This window comes from Epinephelus moara, chromosome 9 (genome assembly GCF_006386435.1).
Source record: "Epinephelus moara isolate mb chromosome 9, YSFRI_EMoa_1.0, whole genome shotgun sequence".
NCBI classification, from domain to species: domain Eukaryota; kingdom Metazoa; phylum Chordata; class Actinopteri; order Perciformes; family Serranidae; genus Epinephelus; species Epinephelus moara.
The window spans coordinates 23,916,568-23,942,137 of record NC_065514.1 but is presented as its reverse complement, the minus strand read 5'-3'; the positions used below and the strand labels follow the sequence as shown (position 1 = coordinate 23,942,137).

The window sequence follows — 25,570 nt, the reverse complement described above, 5'->3', positions numbered from 1 at the left end:
GCATGGCTTTAAAAGTTTTCTCCTCGTTCGCCGAACCCTTCTGAAACTCTTGTTCATTCATTTTTCTAAGTAGTTCTAAAGTGCTGGCATTATGTTCAAGGACACATACATACACATACAAACTTTAGTGCATTTGTCTGAGTCTGCCAAAGGTTTAAATGCACACTCAGCTGGGTAGTTACACTGTGTATCCCACTCTTTATCACTACTACTTTGCTGTCATTATTATAATAGATTAAACTCGACACAAACATTCAATAAAAGGCCAGGGTGTGTGATAAAAATACAACCCTACTCATTGCAAGACTCCACAGTCTTTGTTTGCTAATAGTGACAACAGTTATTCAGCATAAAATACATGGTGCATAAAGATCAGAGGTTTCATTGGGTTAGAGTGAGTGTCTGAATGGCATGCATTTTATGATACAAGTGTCTCTTTGCATATAAATGTATTGTTTTCAGGATAAACCACTCGATAGAACAAAAATGACTGCGCCCATCGGTTTTACAGTAACGGGGGGATGAACAGAGCACTGTGTGGGGTTTGTAGAAAGTAAGAAGCAATTTATTTGCAAAGAAATATTTGCAAAAACAGGTTCTTTTCAACCAACAATCCCGTCCTAGCTCTTTTCTTGTCCAGGTGAATGGAAGATATTCCAAAAGACAAATTTCTGTTATTTTTATGAAAGTAAAAAAAAATCCTAACTACAGAGTTTGCTGTGAAGGAGACACTGGTTTCAATCAAAGATATATATAAAAAAACACAACAGTACATACATTTTACAGGACTTTTTCTTTTCCTTTCAGCCACCTCAAACAGCTCATCGTCCCAAGGGTTAGCCGTGACATTCTCTGAGAATTTCTCAGCTTATAGTGCAACATCGTTCGTGTTCAAATTCACCCTGCACAAGAAAAATAACAGACCCGAAGCAGGAGATAAATTTTTTCCTAAAAAAAAAAAAAGGGTTTTTTTTGTTGGCCGGGACAGATTCAGACATCTTTTGCGGTAAGGCAGACAAACAGTGAACACGCTGAAATGTGAATGCACCGAGGGAAATAAATGTCAAATGTTTATGTATGTGGGATTGTTTCACGAGGAAGACTATTCCAAAGAGGAGTCTCTGAAAAGCCCCAGCTTTAATGTGAACAGGGGAATACGATAGATATGTTTTCTATACTTTTTTGGGAGGTCTGTCAATTGTACAAATAGTGCGAGCATCTATGTGCGATAAATTTGGGCTGGTGCACACAATCTCTTTAAGAATGAGATGATGGCAAACAGATGATGAGTGAATAAATACTTATACATTATTAAAGGCCAATTTTAGCAAAGGAGAAAATCTGTTGGTTACTTTGTCTTGTCTCTGAACATAAAGGTTCACACGACAACATCCACACCCATACAGTCACAGTCTAAGGCACTGCTCCACACCCCTTTATCACTACAGTGTGATATATCAACGCTTCCCACCCTATATTATTTACTGCTATAGGAATTCATTCCAAATTCCTGCGAGTTAAAGTAGTGGCCTGTTTGGAAACGTAACCAAAGAAGAGAAGAACACACTTAATGCACTTTAACAGTGGATTACACAGGTTTCACACTTTTAGGTGACAGGCTGATTAAGTTACGAGCTATTTTGCTATCTAGGGTAATAACTGTGAATTTGGCTTAATTCCAAAATGATATATATTTTGGGAAGACTGTTACCTTGACAACATCAGAAGCACAGGTGATCCTCTCAAAAGTCAAGCAATTACGGTAGTGGCTCCAACAAACAAGTCTTTATTCATACAAGAGCAACTTTAGGAACTGAGGCTTTATAATTTAAAAATGAAGAATAGAAATAATTTGCCAAGTCTTGACATTTATACAAAAAGTTTCAGGATCTCTCAGCTTTGTGAACACGTCAACATAAACACACATAACTGTGAAAATATAGGAAAAATTAGGAGTTTGTTAAGATAAAACTTGAATAAACAAAGTTATAAAAGCCTGCACTTCTCTATACGTCCGGGAGATGCTCCCTGGTGTTTGCCACATTGGAAGACCTGTTCACACTCAGTTACAAAAATCACTAAAGCTTTAGGTTTGAATATCACCCAACCTCACAGTCAAATTAGTTATATTATGGCCCATGTTTCAGAGTGTACAACTGAGGAAAAATTGAGTCATACATATATATATATAAAAAAAGATTATTTGACCTATTCAATCAAGGCTTGGACCCCTCGCCAAAGCAGTGCTACGGTTTACATTCATTCATCATCTCAGCCATGCTATCAATGTGCCCTGTTTTATCTATGGCGGATCACATTTCTTCCAAAAGGAAACAAAAGACACTGTAAACGTCATTATTATTATTATAATTATCATCACCTAGTGCAATTAAAACCCTGTGTTTCTTGTGCAGGGCCATCTTAAAGCTTCTCCTAAAGGATCCGAAACAAGATACGTAAACACAACCTTTGAGGTGGCACAGTACTGGAGCTTAAAACATTTCAAATATATCAGGGGCATTTACTGTGTATTTTTTTGCGTGGTTGTTATGCTGTAAATTTTTGCAGTGGGAAAACGTCCAGGTTCATAAATTCCTTAAATCTGATGGTCTGACTTTGTGATTAGTTTTGCTTTGACACAGAAAAGAGAAAAAAAATTGAACATACGACAGTGTATCTCTTAAAATCAATGCACAAAACAACAAAGGAAGGCTGTTAGGACTGCGTGGCAGAAAGCATGAAAACAGATATCAAATAAGAAAAGAAAACGAGCATGACAAATACAGGTTTATGTCCCTGCTTGACATTGCCTCACTCCGCCCCCCCCTTTTCAAAACATAGAAACAGAACAGTAATCTTCAGAAAGACCAGTTTTTCTCTTTCCAAACCCACAATCCCCCCTCATCAAACAATCAGGGTGATGCAGAGGACATTTAGAGTCTCTAGTACAGTCACATTTTGCTCCTTAGATTTCCACCCTTTAACCCTTCCTTGAGTGCAAATGCAGTAAGCCAGCAGAAATTGCTCTTAAAAGTTTAATTCAATAATTTACCCCCCCGACCCCCCCACCCCAGGGAAAAAGAAAAACAGGATGGAAGCAGGACTGTGTAGTCTCGGTGCCAATCACACCACCACATCAAGGTGAAACAGTGCTTCTCTCTTCTACCACTCAGTGTAGTGCACTTCCTCTTACTACTCCATATATTCAGTCTCCTCTACCCGTGGTGACAGCACGCTCCGTAGTTAAAAAAGAAAAAAAAAAAGAAAAATCCAATCTGTGCTCTGTCAAACACAGTCGATCCTGGGTCACGCCCAGGTCAGTTCTAACATGTGTCAGACTGAGGTCAGATCCCGGTGAGAGATTAAAAAAAGAAAAAAGTCCTTTAATGGCATATCTCGAGGCAACAGTAGCTGTTTTCTTATTTAGATGCAAGTTTGTGGCTTTGTTGTTGTTTTCAATAATTCTCTGCTTCCATTGTTTGTATTCATGCATGCAAGCTTGGGTTTTAGTGCATGTTCTTGTTCATGTCTCTCTCTGTATCTCCAAGACACAATGATGGAATCAAAAAAGGATTTCTCAAAGTTAAAAAGCGTTGTTACATTTTTTTTTTTTTTTGAGACAGTGTGTTTTTAATGCAATCGGTGCAGATATTAACTATCATAAGGTGAGAGATATGCGCACGTTTGTGTGTGTGGATCTGTGTGTGTGGTTGGGGAGGGGTGGGCGGTCTGGAGCAGACACAGGCATCACATTGACAGTCTAATCCAATACGTCACGGGCGAATGTGCATGAAAACACAACTCCATGTGATAGATTATTCGTTCGACTGCGGGGAAGTTTTTCAGCTTTCACAGAAAAACTTTCCCTCGTCTTTATCCTAAAATGACATGATGTTTTGACAAAAAGGAAAACTGTTGGGTTTAATGGCGGCAATGCACTGCTTGACCTTTAATTATAATACAGTCTTTGTTATATATTTGTACATATTGATCATATAAAAAAATAAGCTGCTTTTTAAGAGAGCCTTGTTTCTCTTATCTGTTTTTCCCAAGGTTACGCGGGTTATTTTCAGATGTGGCATTCCAAGAAAACGGAATCATTTTACAAACCATTAAACCGCACTCCATAAACTGCCAGCGAAGCAGCTGTTTCTTTTGTGTTGCACCGAAATGATGAATCATTCCAGCCTTTTGCTCTGCTACCAGGCCTTTGTAATATTACTGCGGGTGCCGAAATACTGAGTAAATACGGAATATACTAAGGAAAGGGTGGAGCAGAAAAGGTTGATTCTTAATGTGCTAATGCCATGCCTGTGTCTACTTCTTCTATGAGTGATCTACTTCCACTATCAGTAAGTATTACGTGTACACGAGCACACGCGTGCGCATGCATGTGTGACAAATTCCTGTATAGCAGGATCTACGAGCGCAGCTTTTTGTGCCGAATAATTCCCGTTGAGGAAGCACAGAGGAGAAGAAAGAGTGGTGGTTGAGATGTTAGAGTAAGAGAGCAAGCAAAAGAAAATGCGGTGTTAAACAGATTTCACAATGTGAGAGGCAGCCCAGAGGGACATTCACTGTCCGTTCACCCTCAGACCTTGTCCAAAACTTTCCACCTCCTGCTCAGGCGGCGTGTCGCCACAATTGCCCGCCTCGGCTCCTGGGATCAAGGTTGGCGCCCCCAATGATCCGTCTACACCCTCTAACGCAGCTTCATCCTCATCTTCCTCCTGTTCCTCCTGGACAACTCCTTCACCTTCACCTTCAGCCTCTGCTCCGGCTGCCCCAGACCCGGGGCTGCCCTCTGTCAGCGGTGGGTGAGTCCTGAGAGGGTCTTTGCGGTCTGGGTACAACCTTTGCTCTAGGGCTTTGAAGTCGGGCTCAAACGGGAGAGGCACCCCCGGTTGAGGGGCGCCCAGGGCTAGGCCAAGACCCACAGCAGCACCCATGCCCATTCCTGCACGGTACACCTCCATGCCATCAGGCAGCATGGACTTGATCTTGGGCAACCATCGCTTGCGGACACGCCTCGCATTTGTGCACATGTCAGCAGCAATCACATTCATTTCACTCTCCTTGAAATTAGGGTTGAAATTTTGACAGTAGACTGCAAAAGAGAGAAAACAACAAACTCCATGAAGACAAATTGCACTCTTTTAAAATTCCATCACATACATTTGACGATTTAAATGATAAACCTACGTTTGACAGCGTTGAGGACCCTGCTGTCCAGGGGTTTCCTACTGGGGTCACTAGTAGACGAACGGATGCCTGTCCCACAGCTATTGGCTAAAGTGTTTCTGCAGGGACACAGAGTCGACACCAGAGGGCAGAGTCACCAACAGGCACATACAGTAGATAAACATGGGAACACACACAACTAACCGCATTGCACAACATGGCCACAGATGGAGTGTGAAAGTTGCTTTGAGACAACAGAGGTAGTGTTGGAGTCATACACACAACTCCAATCTTGCAGTGGGCCCATAAAGACTCACACAAACTGTTCTGCTCAGTTGTGCGTGCCTTTACACTCACCTATCAAAGAACGTGGCTAGCAGACGGCGAAGCAAGACTTTGTGTTTGATACCGGCACATAGATGACAGTTCATCAGCTGTCCTCGAGTCATGAACACCTGTGTACCTGGTGTAGAGAAAAAAGAAAGCCACTCAGTTACACAAAGCTTCAGCTGCCAAGAATAGCTTCAGATTGGGAGAGGAATCAAAGGTGAAGGACATAGAAACAGCACACAGTTAAATTACTTGGCTTTGCTTTTCTTTTCAAAACCATCTCTCTCTCATTTGTGCATTGTGCTCCGCATCTTACATGCAGACTACAAAACCCAATAACCTGTTTCCACTGTGTTCCATTGTGGTTTTTCAATTACATCACGATCTGATTAAATTTGAGCATGCGGTAACTTTTTGAACTCTTTTTGTTCTGAACTCTTTTGTACCAGAAAGTTTTGTGATTGATTACACGCAACTGCACGCGTCCTCGTGTTCTGTCCGTAAAATACACAGGGAAGTACTCAGACTCTTTTGTCTGAGAAGATTCAATACTAAATTGATTAAACTTTTTGCCCTCTTCCTTTGTAGGAATTATATTAGCTACATGTTGAATGGTACCTGGTCTCTTTGAAAGTCTCTGGTCTTACTGCCAAGAGCAACGTCTGGCAGTTAGACCAAAGAGTTCAGTTTTTGTTTCATCATGCCAAAAAAAAAAAAAAAATCTTTTTCCTCATGCTCTCAGAGCCCTGTAAGGGCCATTTGGCAAACTCCCGGCAGGCTGTCATATGCTTTTTACTCCAGAGTGACTTCTGTCTAGTCACTCTACCATAAAGGCCTGATTGATGAGTACTGCAGAGATGGTTGTCCTTCTGTCACGGTCCTCAATCTCTGCAGAGAAACTCTGCAGCTTTGTTCTGTCTTTTTCAGATCACCACAGCGTTGTAGCTCAAAACCACTCAGAATCTGGTTAAACAACAGTCGGGCGCTATTAAAAGATGCTTTCATCAGGGATGAGAAACAAATGGAACATCACTGCTGTTGAAACACAATTTGACCAGAATGTCTTGATCATATTGTTGAGCGCTAATGTAAATTAAACCTAGAGTGGCACACTCAAGTCACTGTAAATGCTAATGACCAGAGATTAACCTCTGACAGCAGTCTCATATGGGTCAAACGCAGGTTGAATACATGCATCTCTTGCATAAAATAAGATATTAGTAAGGGTTAGTAATGGGTTGTGGATAACCTGCCCAATCAACTTTCCACAGTTTCTAAATTTGTGCAAATGACCAGCTCTAGAAAAAGTCTTGATGGGCTTTTAAGGTTTTCTGTTTCACAATAGAATAAGTTCTCTGATGTCCTGAATTTGTTTGTTGAAATTAGTCAGTTTAATTTACCAACTATTGAATTTTTAAATGACATAAAGCATGGAGGCATTAATACTTTCTACAATCCAAGTTATTCTCCGCATGTGTGAAGTCAACGCATGTCAGTAGATACATGTATTTGTGCGTGCGTGCCTACCAGCTACTAATTCCAGCTTCTCCCCAGGGTCCCCCTCAGTGTAGAGCTTAGGGTGGCAGCGGTAGCCTATCTGGCTGATGAGGCTTGCAGGCAGCGCCACCAGGTCCCTGCGGATCAGCACACAGTTGCGGCTCTCCAAGGCCAAGGGCATCGCTGCCATCTCTGGCTTGTCCTGGACTGATGAAAGCAAGCGGGAACAGAAAGGGGGTTCAGAGAGCTTTCGTTACACAGCAAAAACAGAGACGGATAAATCTGTATGCATTCATATAATCATCAGACTATAAACCACAAAAGACAAGCATCGTCCATAACCTCTCTGTGCCCTCTGTTTAAATAGAGGCTATAAAATTTAATTAGTGAAGCAGGTTGGTGTAATCTCATACAAGCTTGTTGTGTTTCATAAATGTTTTAGAGCATTGCAGATGTATCCCAGATAAGTCATGATGCTGCATCAGCAACTTGAGTTTTTGGAGGGGGACAGATCCGAAGCTGGGTGTTAGGTTCTTACTCGCAAATTTGTTTCCCCTCACCTCTGAGATGACTTGTGAGTGATACGCACATGCACACACCTCTTGTGCACACACACACACACACACACACACACACACGCACACACACACACACACACACACATAGAGCAATAGAAATAAATCTATTAATTGTCAGGCACGTGCATCTAGCGCATACAAAAAAGTGTGAATTAAAGCACTAGCATGTGCATTCACACTTGTACCACATACACACACACGCATGCGCGCACGCACGCATGCACACACACACACACACACACACACACACACACAGGAAAGGCGTGCATGGTTCTCAAATATCCCACAATGTCACCCTGGGGTGCTCTGACTGATTGCAGATAGAGTGGATTTCATAAATATCTGAAACTCTAGAATTTGACAAACCTGTGTGATGCCTTTGAGCTGCAGGATGCCAAGAAAGATGGAAGGTGTGTGTGTGCATGTGAGCCTAAGTGTCTCCACTGGTGTCCAGCCTGTGCATTTATATATTAATGCAAACACATATAAACTCAACATCCTTGCCTGCGTGTTTTAGGCCAACCTGCACCAGTATGAAAACTCTAACAAAAAGCAGAACAGACCAGCTGTTGTAGCTGCGATAAGGAGTGTGTTGTTGGTCACGATGCACTCCAATCATAACTCCATAAAGCTATCTTTATGCTGAGAGAACCCACACACACACTGGAGGCACAACATCCTGCTTTTTTTTTTTTTTTTTTTTTTTTTAAAGATGCTCAGGATACATGATTTATGAAAGATTAAATAATGTAACTGGGATGGAATGAATGTGCATCGGTAATTTTTTTTTTTGCACTGTAGATAACAAGTTCAGACAAGCAGGAACTATGTTCCATAAACCCTGCATTCATGGGTATATTTCTGCAAGTCATGCAGAGTTTTACTTTTAGGTCAATTTTTTTTTTTTTTTTTTTTTTTTTAAAGATGCTCAGGATACATGATTTATGAAAGATTAAATAATGTAACTGGGATGGAATGAATGTGCATCGGTAATTTTTTTTTTTGCACTGTAGATAACAAGTTCAGACAAGCAGGAACTATGTTCCATAAACCCTGCATTCATGGGTATATTTCTGCAAGTCATGCAGAGTTTTACTTTTAGGTCAATCTGATATCAAATGTATTTCCTCCATCTGAGCCAAGGGCAACGGAGAAAGTAATTCACTTAGTCAGATCTTACATGACGAGAGAGATTTTGGAGATACTGACGAGAGGATATTGACGCAGGGTTGACATTGAGATTATCTTGTTTGCTCATCTGACTCGTTTTTCCTTTAAACAGCATTAATTAAGTGAAATTAAGAAGTAAATACTACAAAAGTTGCTGTCGTGGAATAAAATATTCTTGAGTTTGTCGTGTGATAAAAATGTAATATTAATTTTCTCCTATAACTGAGCTCATGCTGTGTTTTTAATGATGAAAAATATTCCAGAGTAAAGCTTCAGCGATGAGTGCTCTCCACCAAACACACCAAAGCCCTGCAACACTCCACAAAAAATTTGTAAAAGCATCAGTGCAATATCATACTCACTCCCGTAGGGGTTAGCTGAACGTCCATAGAGATGACTGTAGGCATCCTCTGTGATCCCATCGTAGGGCTCTTCCTCAAACTCCTCATCCTCATTCTGGTAGGATGTAGGGCTGTCAGTGGTTGGCAGGCTGGACGCGCCAGGACTGGACCTTTCAGCTCCTCCTCCTCCTGTTCCACCCCCACCGGCCCCTTGGAGGTGGAAAGGAGGCATACCAGGGATGGGAGTCCCACCAGCTGTCGTGTAGAACAGTGAACTAGCCCTCAGCCGGTTCCCCAGCTCCGAGGACGAAATCTTGCTTTGCGTTGAGGGTACTGTCAGGGGCGTTGGCTCCCCCCCTTCTAGTTTAATCTTACGTTGCGGCATGAGTATGGATGAAGACCAGCCCTGGGTTCCCAAAAGGGCAGCCACCGCTAGGCCGTTACCGTTATTACAAGGACTCTGTGGTTCGGATCCTGTTTCCTCTAAAGACCCCGCGGTCTGCGAGTCACAGTGAGGTGAGTTCGCCTTGAACATTAGGTCCATGCCTCTTTCGACTATATGCTGAATTTGGAGGTAGCCAGCTGTGTACATGACCACCAGCTGTTCGCTAGCTGCCATGGTTAGCTTCCCTGTGTAGCAGAAAGTGAGGATCTGCTCGAAGCAAGCAGGTGTGACTGAGGAGGGCAACTCGAACTGGCTCTTGGTGGAGCTGCTGAAGAGGTCACGAAAGTAGAGGCTGCTGGCAGCCAAAACGGCCCGGTGGGCTTTGAAAGCCTGACCTGGTTGATAGAAATAACAGAGACCAGGGGAAAAAAGGTGAGAACATTGATACATCATTCTCGTCTAAGTACAAAGTTCTGTAACTGAAATAAAATCTCCAACGAACCAACCTTTGACCAGGATGGAGACATCGCAGTAATGTCCCAGCAGGCGCTGCTCATTAAGGGAGCCCAGAACTGTGGCTCCAAAGTTCGGGATCTCCACATGGAGCAGCTGGGACATGTTGGCCGCGGAAGAAGAGGATGATGGGGTTTCAGATATTCACTGCAGACTCTGCCGCTGAGAGAGGCATCTGTAAAATAAAAAAATACGTAGAATGTATTGGGGAAAGAAAAGCAGCGATAAAGAAAGAGTGAACAGACAATGCATGAAAGATGAAAAGACATGCCAGAGGGAGGTGGAGAGGCGAGGAGGGAAAATTGAGAGAGTCTTAAAAGGGAAGAGAGAGCAAGAATGAAAATAGAGTTGAGATGAAGTGAGAAAATGAATACAGTTGAGGGAGAAGTGAGAGGTGTGTGAAAGAGAGATGGATATGCGGAGATAGTGGGTGAGAGAGTAGAGGCAGGAGAGAGAAAGGAGGAGTCAAGTCAGTCCACAAAGAGGAAAAAAAAAACAATGCAATGCCGTGCCTACTGTACATGAGGACACTGAGAAATACCTTCAGGCTATGTTGTTTTTGCATGACTTAAATTCCAAGAACTCACTGCACTTAACACATCAAGCATGGACTTTGATGACCTGCAAATCAGCCTTGACAACAACTTTCCCGAGGGTGGAAACCCTACTTAATACAACCAGTTTTTCACGTCCGACTTCAGACATACACCTTCATTTTGCCGGCTCTATACTATCATCTGCATTTGCCCTCTCTCTAAACTCTGGCTACGACACAAAACAACTCACATTAACTTTGAAAGCTCCCTTTTCTCCTTCTCAGTTACGTACTCCAGGCATATTTGCGCCTTCTTTCCTTCCCTGAACCTTGTGTCATTGTTTTTTCTCTCCCCACCAACCCACACACACACACACACACACACACACATACATATATACGCACTGGTTTCATTATTAAGCAATGCTGCAGAACAGTTTCCAGGAATACAAACTGAAAAAAAAAAAAAAAAAATGTCACCGCCTCTCTCTTACACACACATACACACACTCTCGCTCTCTCTCCCACTTCATGCACTCCATACAGACAGGCATGCACTCTGGCTTACTTACATAAAAGTGTGCACGCCTAAACACAAACACACACACACATACAGTACAGGCTGCATAGGGAAATGACTGTGTACTCTGGCACGCAAGCACTCACCTGGAGAAACCAGCACACGACTTTCCCCCCTTGCTAACAGTCTCTCGCACATGCACAAATGCAGAGAAAAGCGCTCAGTGTTATCCCAGACAGTTCTGACCTGTGTAAGCCAGTCCTCTGGTTAAAACACACCATGGAGCCTTGGCACACACTAACACACCAGCAGCAGCAGCAGCAGCAGCAGTCGGGACAGGAGAGGAGTAGTTAGAGATGGAAGGAGAGCACTCTGATGTACTCCGTCTGGTCGACTCTCTCTTTCACTTAAAGTGCCATTCCCACTGTCTCAAAGATGATTCTCTGTGCTGTCTGACTGACTTTTCCTCTGACTGTCTTCCCCTCAGCCTATCTTCTATCTCTAGATCCACCAAAGCCCCATTCTCTCTGCTCACTGTCTGTTCGAGCGCTGTCTCAAAGCCTCCCTCTGCCTCCCTGTCATTATCTCTCTCTGTTTCTCTCCCCTCTCTCTATTCTCCAAGGGTTGTATTCAACAAGTGCCGCTGTAGAGAGAGAGAGACGGCGAGAGAGGGAGAAAGAGAATGGGGAGAGAGAGAAAAGAGAGCGGAGAAGAGCAGAGCAGAGCGAATCAATGATGAAAGGAGTGGGAGGCTCAGTGTGTGCGTGTGTGTGCATGTGTCTGCGCGCGTGTGTCTGATCAATGCAGTATCTATACGTCGCAGGGAGTGGGAGGGAGAGAAAAACACAGGCTACAGTTACAGACGGAGACAGAGACTGGGCAGAGCTAGAGAGAAGCAAAGGAGGGAGGGAGGGAGGGGAGAGTTGAGACAGAGAGAAAGTCATTTGAGGACAGTACGAGTAGAGAAAGACAATTAGGTTGAAGCAACTTCTGCCACTTGCCCCTGGACACAGATGCCTATATGGTCTCACAGAAAAGAGGGAGGGGATGACTAAGACAAAAGAGAAATGAGAAAAGCGCAAAGAGGTCATAGCCGCCATTAATTAATTAAACATAGTGAAACTTCTGAAATCCCTGTTTGACGCAAGTCTGGAGAGAATGCGTCACATCTTGGTAAAGCAAAGCTTTACTAAACTGGAAGCTTTAATATACGCGATGCAGTAATCCTCTAATCCCTCCAATTGTAGAATTAAAAAAAAAAAAGGTTCATCAAAAACACAGTCTGTCATTTCAAGGTATTTCCCATTGTCTTACATTCTTCGGAGGACAGTAGTTAAAAAAAGAGGTTTTACTTTTGAGCAAGTGTTGTGTATTTTCTCTGAATCATGCGAGGACCTCTCTGCCAAACACCTACACACAAGCGGAGAGAAGTTCTGTCTTCACGCTAAGACTATTTCGTATTTCTACATGAATTGGTAAATTAAATGATTAATTCACGCCTCCACTTTGCTGGCTCAGCTTATTCAGGTGACATTTCGGTGTTTTCTGTTGTTACATTATTTTTTATTTTCTGACCAGTGCATGGAAGGCCTCCCTAAATGTTGCTTGATGTGGATAAGGGAGGACAGGAGCCAGATGTCACAGCCTGTGACAGGGAAGGAAAGATAAAAGGCAACAGCTAACAGAGAGGATAAGTTCCAGAAAGATGTGTGTGGGAGGATAAGAATGCACAATTGCTGTGACAGATGAGTAAGTGCGTTTGTACAGTACACACATGAACATGTAAATGTTGTGTAATTCTCGCGTCTGAGCAGAAACACAACGGAGGAAGCTCTCTGACCTCTGACGTGTAGACGGTTAACATTTCAGCGAGCGGTTTCCAAATCTCATTTCATCTTTTCACCTCACACACAATCTGTTAAAAACAAAAAAAAGCTGATGCAAAGCATTTTTTTAATATCTGTGCGTGTCCCTAGAAAATATCCAGACACACTGCGCTTCATTTTATTTTGCCAAAGAAACCTCAAGTGGAGAAAGTTGTGCTAAACTGAGCAAACTTTTACTCTTCAGTCACAGCGGAAATACGAAAGGGAGGATATCACAAAGCGTTGAATACAGTGAGTCAGACTTTGGTTTAGAGAGCTTTGCCCCAGCAGTGTGATATCTGCACGGCACATATAGGCACACATGAGTGAGCACACACAAAAAGCACAGTCAAACGCAGGAGACACAAATCCGCAAACACACTAATGCAAACAGACACATACACACTCCCCTCCCCTGTTCTCTTACACACACACGGCAACACACAGTCAGGTAATCTCCCTGTGCACACTCAGCAATACACATTCTGTGTGTCTGTCTGTCCCTCTGTGAACCTGCCAGACTGCTTGTCCATCGGTCCATCCATCAGTCATTGTCACCATTGTGTCCTTACATTGCCTCTTAGCTTCTCCCCGCTCCCTTTTCTCTCTATCCTTCCCGCCCTGCATACCACATACCCACTGTCTCTCTGCCAATTAATGCACACAGGGCTGCATTGCAGTGAGGTTGGCGCGTGCCACGGCAGCAAGCACAGTACAGAGTCTACAGACATGCATGTACGTGCCAGCCGGGCAGAGCGAGAGGGAGAGGGAGAGGAGGAGGAGGAGGAGGAGGGGAGGGGGGGGAGTGAAGTGAGGGAAAAGAGGAAGAGGGAGGGGGGAGAAAAAGAGCAAAGGAGAGTGAACAGAGAATATGTTGAGTCAGGCAGACAGGACGGCGGTGTGCCACACTGCACATATACACAGACTCACAGCCGCATGTTCATGTAAATGTATGCACGGATGAATCTGAAGCAAATATGTATGTATGTTACAGGGATGGGCACACGCGTTCACACATGCATAAAGGGCACGCACACGGATATTCACGCGGAAATTGCAACCTCCTCCTTGCCTGCATTAAATATAGACATTGCACATCCGTGATGAAAAAATATAAGGCATGAACTCCCTCAACTTGTTTGCCTAACGAGTGATTATAAATGTGGGTGTGTGTGCCTCTCCGCCGCTTGTGTCCTCATTTCCTTCTGTGTGTTTGCATTTCCATGTCAAAGTTTTTCACATACCAAGGCGTGTTTTTATAATCATCGTTATATACCAGGCTGTGACTTTTGGCACTGTATGTCAGGCATGAGTGCGTGTGTGTGTGTGTGTGTGTGTGCGTGTGTGTGTGTGTAGAGTTTGTGAGTTGAGATATGAGATCCGAATGCTGTTCTGATTGCTGTTGTCTGCTTTGTTGGAATGTGTTACATCCATTTTAATCAAGGATTCATACCTACGCACAGTGTTATTAACTGTAGCAGCAGGTCCAGGCATATTTGAATAATATGAAGAAATGAAACGATTCGCCAGATGGCACACATGCATACACACACACATGCACACACACACTCACACAGATTTAATTACTAGTTATACTGTAGCTATCTACCAAATGACAATAGGGTAACATTCAAATATAAGCCTGTAAAAGTCATGCACAATTATGATTCATGTATCTGTCCTTCAGCACTTTATGGAACAGTTCACATAAGTTGAATGCTGAAGTTCAGCTGGTGTCGCACTAACTTTTATTCAAGGTGCAGAAAACAAAAACCTCACTGAGCTACATATACATTAAGAAGACAAATACAGGAAAGTGATACCATGATTACTATCTCATTTAAAGTACGGCAATCCACGAACAAACGCAAATTAAAATAATTTTTTGGTGTGAGCAGAATCGGAACAGCTCCTTCCTCTCTTGCTTATGTTGCCTCTATACAATCTCAATATGAACAGTCCCCTCGTTATAAATATTCAGATCCTGCAGTTGTTCTCATGTCTAAAGTGTACCAGACAACAGATTCTATCCACGTTGAGACGGCAACGCTCCCTGGCAACAGTTCTACCAATCGGGACCGAGCGGGTGTCTGCCTGAGTCTGTCTGAGTATCATTATGGGATGTCGAGAGAGAGCGAGAAAGAGTGAGAGAGGCTGCTTATCACTGCTTATAATGCAACATCATTCTCTGTGTATAGACCCCGCTGGGTGAAGTTGTCTGCACATAGTCAGGATCAAAATCATCTTTTCTTTAAAAAAAAAAAAAAAAAAAATCTCCCTATGATTCATGCAGTTATGTAACAAACAGACAACTATGAAATGATTTGTTGTGGGCTGAATATTGTCTGGTATCTTTCCACTTGTATTCACTCAATATGCACCAATAATGTAACTCGTGGTCTGAGTAGGAGAAAAAAAAATGAGGCTGAATTTAACTAATGCCACAATGCTGTCTGTGACCATATGACAATGTGAATATTAAGTCATGTAGAAAATCACGTACTAGGGCTGGATGACGTGACCTATAACCTGTGACATAATATTCTGTCACAATTAATTAGATATTAATACACAGTATGTCATCTCTGCCATTTTGGGTCTTTCAAGCGAAACAATAGCAAAAAAACTGATGACTTAGTGAAAAAGTGTGCAATCATGGGAGTTGTTGTCTTCATTGTCAAATAACCACCATTACTGCAGAAAATCTATATAACGTAACTTAGGCAGAAATTATGTTCACAGAGGAGATAATGTTTTAAAGTTTCATTCACGGTTCTTTTAAGTCACGTTTCTTCACATTATGTCATTTCTTTCTAATGAATAGCCGCAAGTAATGTTAGCTAACGTACAGTGAACTTGCTAATTAACCATTAGCATTAGATGAGTTGACGAGGCTGCTCATACAAATAGCAACTATAGCTGACATGATGTGGCAGAAAGTAACATTAGCTGATGTAAAATTAACTTGCCAATTTACAATTAGCATTTGATGAGCTGACAAGGCTACCCATACAACTAGCAACTGTAGCTAACCTTATAAGGTAAAACGTAATGTTAGATAACGTATATTTAACTTGCCAATTTAACATTAGCATTAGGTGAGTTGGCGAGGCTACCCATACAACTAGCGACTATAGCTAACATTAAAAAACGTAATGTTAGCTAACGTATATTTAACTTGCCAATTTACCAATAGCATTAGATGAGTTAACAAGGCTAACCATACAACTAGCGACTGTAGCTAACATTATGTGGCAAAAAGAAATGTTAGCTAACGTGAAGCTACTTGCTAACTTACCATAAGCATTTGAAGAGTTGAAGAGACTACCAGTCACTTGCTAATTTAACATTAGCATTAGATGAGTTGATGGGGCTACCCATACAACTAGCAACTGTAGCTAGCATTATGTGGCAATTCAACTGTGGGGTTGCCCATCACTGTTATTCGTGGTCAAAACATTCACAATAAAAAAAAAAAAAACCTTTATGACATGTTGAGCCTTGTTGTACAGGTATAACATCACAGTAAGCGTTAGCTTGGTGGCTGGCATGAGCAACTTGTCATAGTAGCACATTGTTGTAAACTGGATCTATATAGAAATATCACATCAATAAATTAGGTCTCTACAGAATTCCTGCATTGCAAAATAGCATGCAATAAATAAAAGGGGGGTAAAGGGAAAATAACGTCATTGACAGGCGACCAAATTAAACACCCCTTTGACTTTAATAATAAAACAAAATGGAATATTTCTCTGGGCTTGAAAATAGTTGGAAGCAACTATAGTCAATATTTTTTATAACAACAGAATACATTTTTTAATTAACTCACTGTAACTTACCTACCCAGCACCAAAATGCAGACAAAGTTAGCAGCTATATGGTATTAGATATTTTTGGGGGGGCCACACCAACAGTGGAGACCAAAAACAGCTAAAAAGAGAGTGAATATTGGACTTACATTTGCCATGTAGCCAGAAACACGACTCCAAATGAATGCTAATGTTAACTTACTCTGAATCTGCTGGACGTATGCTGATTGATTTGTTGAACTTCTGATTATATGTAACATGACCCTTGCAACTGATTTAAAGTCGCCTGTTACAGCTTGTCACTTCAAGCTACTATAATCAATATTTTATAATTACAGTGGAATACATTTATTTTTTATTAACTCAATCGTAACCTACCTGCCCAGCACCAAAAAGCAGACAAAGCTAGCAGCTAGCTGGTTAACATAATGTTGCATTTAGCTCAGGAATCAGATATTTTTCTCGGTACCACACCAACAGAGGAGACCAAAAACAGTGCTAAAATCAAGTGAATATTGGACTTACATTTGCCATGTAGCCAGAAACATGACTCCAAATGAATGCTAACGTTACTACTAATCTGCTGGATGTGGAAAAAGGCAATTGTGTGCAAACATGTTAGGAGTTTCAACTACTATGTCAAGGTTGTGTTCACAGCCTTTTTCCACAGCTCCAAGTGGCCAAAAGTGGGGCAGCTGACGGACTGTGAATAAACTGAGCAACATCAATTCTGCAAGGTAGTTTAGAATAGGCTTTTTGGGCTGTGTTCAAATTCATTGAAAGAAATATTGTGTTAGTTCTCAGTCATTAAAACCTGATTTTTTTTCTTAAAGTGACAGCCCTCTGAGTTTTTGTAGCTACTCTCAAATGATTATATGCAATTCAGACGATAAAATCAGTCGTTTGAGACTTGGATTGGTGAGACATAATAATTTTCATAATTTTAGTGATCTGATAAATTTGGTTTATTGCCCAGCCTTATTACACGCTATATTATTGTTTGCTTCTGTTTATTTCTCCTATAATCAAACAGTCAGAGGCTCAGTTATCATTAGTACAAAATGTGAAAAACATCCATCCATCCATTTTCTAGTGCGGGGACAAGGCGTAACATGCACACACGTATTCACAAATACATATACAATAATGCAGCAGCTTTGTGGAGGGAGGCAGCACTGCAGCAAGTTAATGACTATCACCTCTTATTATAACACTCTCACAGTGGTTGGAGACATTATCAAACATAAAATTGAGACAGAAAACTCCTGCAACGGTGGGCTACCTGTCCGTTTAGCTTGTAGTCGGGGTGATTTGTGTATGAGAGAAAACCAGACAGTGGGAAAGACAGCGGAAGAGCACGTCAGTGTGTGTGCATGTGTGTTTGTGAGTGTGTGTGTGGATGATCCTCCTGAGGCAAAGGCATTGCTAATGAACTCCAAGTGGCTGTGGGAGGTAAACAAACAAACAGTAGCGGCGGCTACTACATCACACCAAACTCCGGCGACGAGGACATTGGGATTGCTGCACACACCCATACACACAAACACATCAACCCACATACCCTTGAATATACATGATGGCTTTTGGGCATACAGTTGAAAAGTTGAAGAGATAGAGATAGAGGAGAGAGAAAAATTGAAAGGTCCACAAGGGGAGATTAAACTGAAAGAGGCAAAAAGGAGGGGTGGAATGGAGGAGATAGGCGAACAAAAGGAGAGAGGACAGAGAGAGGGAGTGTGTGTGAAAGATGCAAATAGAAAAGAACAAGAGAGAACTTGACAAAGCACAGTCACAGGGAGAAGAGAGTTAGAGAGGAATAGGGAAATCAGGCGACAAGATAGAGAGGTAATGTTTAAAAAGAGTTCTGGATGAAGAAATGCTGGTGAAGAAAATCAGAAATATTCAGAAGTTAAATAGACCTGACTGGCTGTGCCAACTATATTACCATTCAGAACTTGATCAGAATGTCCATTAACTTGATATATGGTGTTATTTCATTTCAAACTGTTGCATTTTGTGTCTGCTTGTCATTGCAAGGCAACAGACGAAGCCAAGTGATATCAACAATCTGACACTTTGTTCTAATCAAAAGAGATTCCACCTCCACATTACTGACTCCAAAATGTCAGCTCCACCAAAGAGGCTTCCCAAACTGCCATTTTTTTGGAGAATGAAATCCTGCCATGACAGGGGGAAAGGGAAGAGAATACAGTATAACATGAGACTGACAAGGAAAAGTGTTTAAGGACAAAGACAGACAGTTGGCAATACTAAGCTCATATTGCAGAACCGCGGGGGCCAGCAGGTCGTTCCAGTTTATGGCAACACATAAGTGTGACGTTAGAGCGGCAGGGAAACTGAGACCCAGGACTCACGCAAGACTGAGATATTTTGAACAAACACTGACACAAGACCGAAAATCCCCCCCGAAATTTCCAACTTAAAGAGAAGCTACGTAAGTAGCACAGGAAGAAAAGGAGGGAAGAGAGACTCCACCAACACAAGGCATGATTCAGAGAGCATCAGTAGAATCACTGTGTGTATGTCAGGCTGCGGCATTTGTTTGTGTACACAGTGATACAGTACACTGCACCATGACTGCCATGTGATATCTCTTTTTTGGGACAGTTTCTTACTTATAAATCCTTTACATTGGCATCAGCGCCGAGCTGCCATGTGACTGGTGGGTGTCCAAAGCGTAACATAGAACTGTACAATCTCTATGAGCCTAAGGGCCCTAATTTCATGCTGGCGCGCACTTATCTTCTGCCAGCAAAGTTTCAGTCTTGATGGGCTCAGGCAGATTTCTTTTCCCCCACCTTTTCTTGTTTAGTGATACCATTATTTGGAAACAAACAGTCAGTGGAGAGCAAACTGATATTGGTGGCAATTTAATTACAGTTTAATAACAAAGTTAGGGACTGTGTGAAAATTATTGTCCAGTAAAAAGAGGCAGGGATGTACCGCTTTTCATATCCTACCATCATGAAGTTAGGGTTTATTGCAAGGCCCCTCCAGACTCAATTAAGTTTAGCTAGGTGTACCTAAAAAGCAGGCCGACCCATAGAAATAGCTGGGCCACTGAGAATGTTCAGTTAATGGGCCCACCCAAAATCTGCTTTCCTCATATAAACACTTTGGCATGCTCTCTGCCCACAGCCCCCTTGCCTTTATGGGCGCCCTGCAACTGATAACAGTGTGAATGCAGAGAAAATTAAAACGCTTTTTCATGGTACAAACATAGCTGTATGCGAACTCTTTATCTCCAGAAAAGTGAACTCAACTTGAAACAAACATCATTTGCCCTTGGCATCACAGTAGGGGTGTTGAACTCTTGCCTTGTGACTCTGCTTTGACAAGGACATCAATTTATTTGCGAGAGAAGCTTTTGTGGCATCTTGAATGTGCTCCCTCATCTCAAAACTGTGATTGTGCCAGGTTCAAGAAGGAGCTAATTGGCTGTAGTTGATGCGTGCCTTTGGAGCACCTTGATAATTTATTCTTGCAAGTACAATTACAAAGCAGGTGTGCCACTGCTGCCCCAGTGCTCCCGGCCACAAGACATCTGATACTCAAGTATGCTAAAATGCAGCAGATTTGTGCAGTTGCTTGCACTTTGTTTGAAAAGCACAGGGCCCTAAAACCCCATTGATATCCTCCTTAACATGACCTTCATCTGGGGACAACGATTGCCATGAGACGGCCTGCTGAGTGTCACTGACTGTCACACAAGGATTACAATTAGGTTAGATCTCACAGGAGGTCTGTATTGCGAGTGTATGTGTATCAGTGGTGACACTCTGTACGCATTTGTTCCAAACATGATTTGATTTCCATGGTGCACAAGACAGTGAAAAATGGAGGAAATAGGATGAATCAGCATGAAATGAAAGCGCATCAGTGGTGATACTGCACACGCATATACTGTACAGAAAAGAGACACCAAGTGAATTGAGTGGGTGAGAAAAGATTGCATTTTACAAACCGTATGTATTTCACTATTAATCTGTTAAATAAATTGATTTATAATTAAAAAAATTATTATTATAAATGTTGCTGTTTACAGTAGGGATGCACCGAAATGAAAATTTGTGGCCGAAGCCGAAGCCGAATAATATTAAACGCTTGGCCGAATACCGAGTACCGAATAACGTTGTTTAGTTTTTCATTAGTTTTTGCAGATGAACCACTTCCAGATTAGTGTTGTCACGGTACCAAAATTAGGACCCACTGTACGATACCAACGAAAATATCATGGTTCTGAGTAGTATCACGATACCACAGCGAAAATGAGACAGATGTGCCTTTTGTCATTTATAAAAAGATAAATCACTTTTCTATAATACATCAATGATATTTCAATGGAATAAATTACTTATTGACTTATTCATACTTCAAAAACAGATTAACATAGGGGGGATCAAAATAAAATAAATAAATAAAATAAAAATCAACCAGCCACCCTCCTCCCCTTCATAAGTAAAGAACAGTCCCTAAAGTGCGGTGAGGTTTGTGGGCCGTGAATGGCTCGTTTCACTCGGCTCGGTACTTCTGGGCAGTCCACACACCAAGAAGAGGATATTATTGGAGCCGACTTCCCCGTCGCCGGTAAGCCGATGGCCGCCGTATTTGACAGGAATACATTACTGTCTGTGTCTGTGACCCCCGTTCAACCCACAATCGGTGGGATTCGCCTTTCGTTTCTGCTGCTGGCTGAAATCTGTAGGCTGCTCGCACAGCGTGCTGAATGATTTAAGCCTGTTTTGCTCGCTCAAAACTATTTTTAGTCGCAAATGTGAGTGCGGTGTCGCCACACTGCCGACATTTTACTCCACCCGTCACGGCACGCTGTTTGATTGCGTTATCAAAACACGCCGCTATTATTCGGCCTTGCTTTTAACTTATTCCACCGAATACCGAATGTGTGTTTTTTTGCAATATTCGGCTGAATATATTCGGTTACCGAATATTCGGTGCATCCCTAGTTTACAGTTACACACTATTGCCTAGGCCGTACATATAAGGTGCCATGTGGAGATTTTTTAAATTATGTTCAGCCTTACACACCACAGCACATTATTTGTATTATTGACACTTGAGTGCGTTTCCTTAAAACAATTCTTGTAGGTCAATTGAACAGCACTAAACTGGCAGCAGAAGCGGATGTTTAATCACCCGTGTCTGTGCATGTTCATACTCATACGTGTGAATGATACCATCAAAACGGGGACCAACTTGTAAAAACATTGCTCCATATTACTACTCGTGGTCAATAATTCTACAGGGTACCTTTGAAGGGGTAGTTCAGGGCGATAGTTTGGGGCGGGTTGTGTGAGGTACTTATCCATAGTTAGTGTATTACCCACAGTAGACGGAGGTTGACGCATCCAGTTTGGAGAAGCAGGCAGGAGTACTGCCACAGAAGCTAAGCAATGTACTTCTATGGAAGGGGGCAGGAGCAAACCGTATTTTAGCCACCTAAAAAAATCCATAACAGTTTAAGTGTTTGCTACATTCAGAATATTTTTAGGGATGAATGCCAATATCGGCACGTCATCGGCATCGGCCGATATTGGCTTAAAAATGAACTATCAGAATTGACAAACATGCTGTTAATATTGTTATGTCATCAGAATCGGCCAACATTCTTTTCCTAATTTGCACAATGAATGAATATCACATACATTGAAAAGCATTGTGTGTCATGTCTGCTGGCGGGCCATCACGATTATACCCTGGAAATCCAGAGTTCTCGCAAGAGCACAATTTGAATTTGCTCAGTGAGTCACCCTGGCAATCAATAATGATGCTCATTACCCATGCCATTGGAGCCGAGCTGCACCAATCACATCGGTGCATCTGATATAGGCGGGCCAGAGGCGAGCTAAACAGATGACGACAGCGCTGCGACGACGAAGTCCGGAATCAGTCTGTAAACATTGCAAGATGGCTACAGATGAACACCAGTTGTTTGAAACGGCTTTGGCCGCTACAGTGAATGAGTTAGACTTGGCTTTTTCTAAAAGAGGAACAGAAGACGGCGCTCGAGTCTTTCCTTTGCAAGAAGGACGTTTTTGCCGTTTTGCCGACCGGATACGGCAAGAGTCTAATCTACCAGTTAGCTCCGCTGGTAGCTAAGCGCTAAGTATTGTTCTGATTGGTCGTAGTGTTATCCAATTGCGTGCAGTGATATTTTCAAATGCATGCTTGGTGCCGCCCCTCGAGTTGGGCTATTTTCATTACCCATAGCCAGACCCTAAATCTTTCTACATTTGCATAATATGATGTTAATGCCACTACAGAAGAGACTTGCTGATCACTAAAATTAGGGAACTGTGCATCTGTGCATCTACTGTGCATCCCTAAATATTTTGACTGTCAATGGAGTCTGGCGTTGAAGTGAGTATAGACAAGTCTTAAGTTCAGTATAAGAGAATTACTGTTTTGTGTCAAAGAGGTCTGGTGGCTTCGAAGAGAGCTATTTAACAGCTTCAGTTCCTCACTAGATAAGGCTGTCTGACAGTGAGGTAAAGCAGTTAAAATTTTCAAAATACAGCGTACATCCAAATTGATGTAGATTTATGTTTTCGTTGGGCCTTTTTATAGGTGGCAAAAAAACATTTTGTTGGCAGCCCCCACCACAGCGGTATATTACTCCCATGGCAATACTCCTGTCTGCTTCTCCAAACGACGGTCATGGCAACTGAATTGAAAATTGAGAATCATTTTTAATTCTCATGTGTTTACCATACCTAACATTCTTCTTCCACTACTTACTTTCACTTCACATCTTTTGTCAGCACATGTGGTCGGTGGATGTTTGTCTTTATATCAACATTGGGATTTTTGTCTTTCAAGATTCTTAGTCATCCGGGTCAAATGCTATCTAGAAGCCAAAGCAAGCTAGACGTGCTGTTTTAGCACCAAGGAACTTCACTGATTCTACTGACTGCTGGGGTTTTCCTGACACTTAGACCTCAAAGGGTTTAATTTTTACCAGTGATAGTGGTGGTGGTGGGTTCAAGCTAACAACAGGAACAAATGAAATCATTCGAAATGTGGTTTCAAACAGTCAGTGAGTGTTCGGTGGAAGTGATTAAAAAACTGAGCAAAAAATTTTTAAGTTATTTATCAGTTTCACAGAAACTGAAAATGACTGTTACACTACTGTTACATGGAGGTTTTTGGGAATTTGCCTTTAAAAGAATAACTAGGTCTTACTTACTATACAGCAAAATGTTGGAAAATACAGCTAACATTGTTAGAATAGCTGCCACCAATTTCCTATCCTTGTAGTTACAAAGGCACAGCTCCATCTATGAGACTAAAGGGCTTTGTAAGGTCTCGCCTTTTCTAATTTCAGTTAAAAGAAAATGCTCCTTCGGATAACATTAGTACAGCCAATAGGTTGTTACCTGCTGCAACACAATGTCAATGAATAGGTCTATAGGTATTCACGTGTTTGAAGAATGTGACATGTTCATCCAAGAACAATTAAAAATGGCGGATAGCAGCTGCAGCGAGACTGTCAGTCAAACAGGGGCAGGTGAGGTGAGAGGAATTTAAAAAACATAAAATGAGGTTGTGCCCTGATAGGATTGTGACACCTTTAAGTGTGAAAGCAGCGTTTAATTCCTCCCCAGCAAAGCTGCTGCTTCAACCCCCTCCACCATGAGGCATCTCTGTGCATGAAAAACAAATTTGGAATTCTAACAAGGAGGGCATGATGACAAAACATGTTTAAACTTAAATTGAAAATTGTATGTTGAAGTTTCCTTATAGCACAGTGACTATTAGAGTGAGTGACAGGAACAGAGTGACACAGGAGTAAAGAGAGAGAGGAGAGATATAGAGAGGATGAACATGCCATTTTGATCACCCCGCGCTGTCGTTCCTGTGCTGAATGTTCTGCAGTGACACATGCGTGACATCAGAGCAGCCCAACATGACCGCCAGAGGAGCCCGGTGCAATGCAAAAATGAGGACACATCTTTCAGCATCAGTGCCCCACTGTCTACAGACTGGCATACACAAACACACACCCACACACCCACACAAAGACATACAGAGAGAGCAGCGCCCACATCGACTGAGTGCCCCATGTACATTTTTTCAATTAGAGCAGACAGAATGCTTTAATTCATCCTCTCGCATGCAAAAGGAAAAAAAAAAAGAAAAAGAAAACAGTGGGGGGAACGAAATGTTGTTTGATACCATCAGGGGAGGTGAATCAAAAGAACGTCTCATGATGACATGCGCCATTTCCTGTGACAAAAATCACAATGTTGTCTAGTGTTATTCTGTATCATGTTTGCTCCAGTGCACAGCGATACGTACACATTTATTTTGAGTGCATACACCCCCCCAACCGACCCCCCCACCCACACACACACACATTACTGTGTGAAGAGTCTACCAGTCAGCACCAGGCTAAGCAAGCACACATGTGCTCAAATGACATGCCACCTTGGTTAACCTCGTCACACTGGTGAAACACTGAAGAGGGCCTGAGCTGACCTATGCGCACAGAGCTGTTTATCTCTGTCTCGAGTTAGAACTGAGTAAACAACATGGACATAGGAAGCACCCACACACTGCTGAAAAACTCACAGTTATATGTACATTTAGATGTGAGTCAGTTGAGGATGAGTAAATTATTATTGCTAAAACATGTGATAGTTCAACAAAATGAGTTAAAGGAGTGCTTACGACACAGATATGTTTACGAGAAATCATCCGTTACAATCTTCACTGGCATGACTTCAAGTGTTTGCTGTTGCATGACACTGTACAAAGGTATGTAATACTTTTCACTGAGGAGATAACATCAAGACAACAAAGAT

At 42.1% G+C, this 25,570-nt stretch overlaps 1 protein-coding gene across 4 annotated transcripts in view; it reads right to left on the bottom strand.

Annotated features, from left to right (window-relative positions):
• Positions 1–1,770: 1,770 nt before the first annotated feature.
• Positions 1,771–25,570, bottom strand: part of LOC126395662 (nucleus accumbens-associated protein 2) — a 34,086-nt gene continuing 10,286 nt past the window's right edge. Inside the window, exons 1-7 of one of the 4 annotated variants that reach the window (XM_050053296.1) lie at positions 11,197–12,025; positions 9,989–10,170; positions 9,119–9,877; positions 7,039–7,215; positions 5,539–5,644; positions 5,203–5,300; positions 1,771–5,107 (exon numbers count right to left, since the gene is read on the bottom strand). In XM_050053296.1, the coding sequence (XP_049909253.1) occupies positions 4,575–5,107; positions 5,203–5,300; positions 5,539–5,644; positions 7,039–7,215; positions 9,119–9,877; positions 9,989–10,100 (1,785 nt within the window). In that variant the 5' untranslated portion in view covers positions 10,101–10,170; positions 11,197–12,025 and the 3' untranslated portion in view covers positions 1,771–4,574. The other 3 variants (XM_050053298.1, XM_050053297.1, XM_050053295.1) reach the window with 3 other exon arrangements.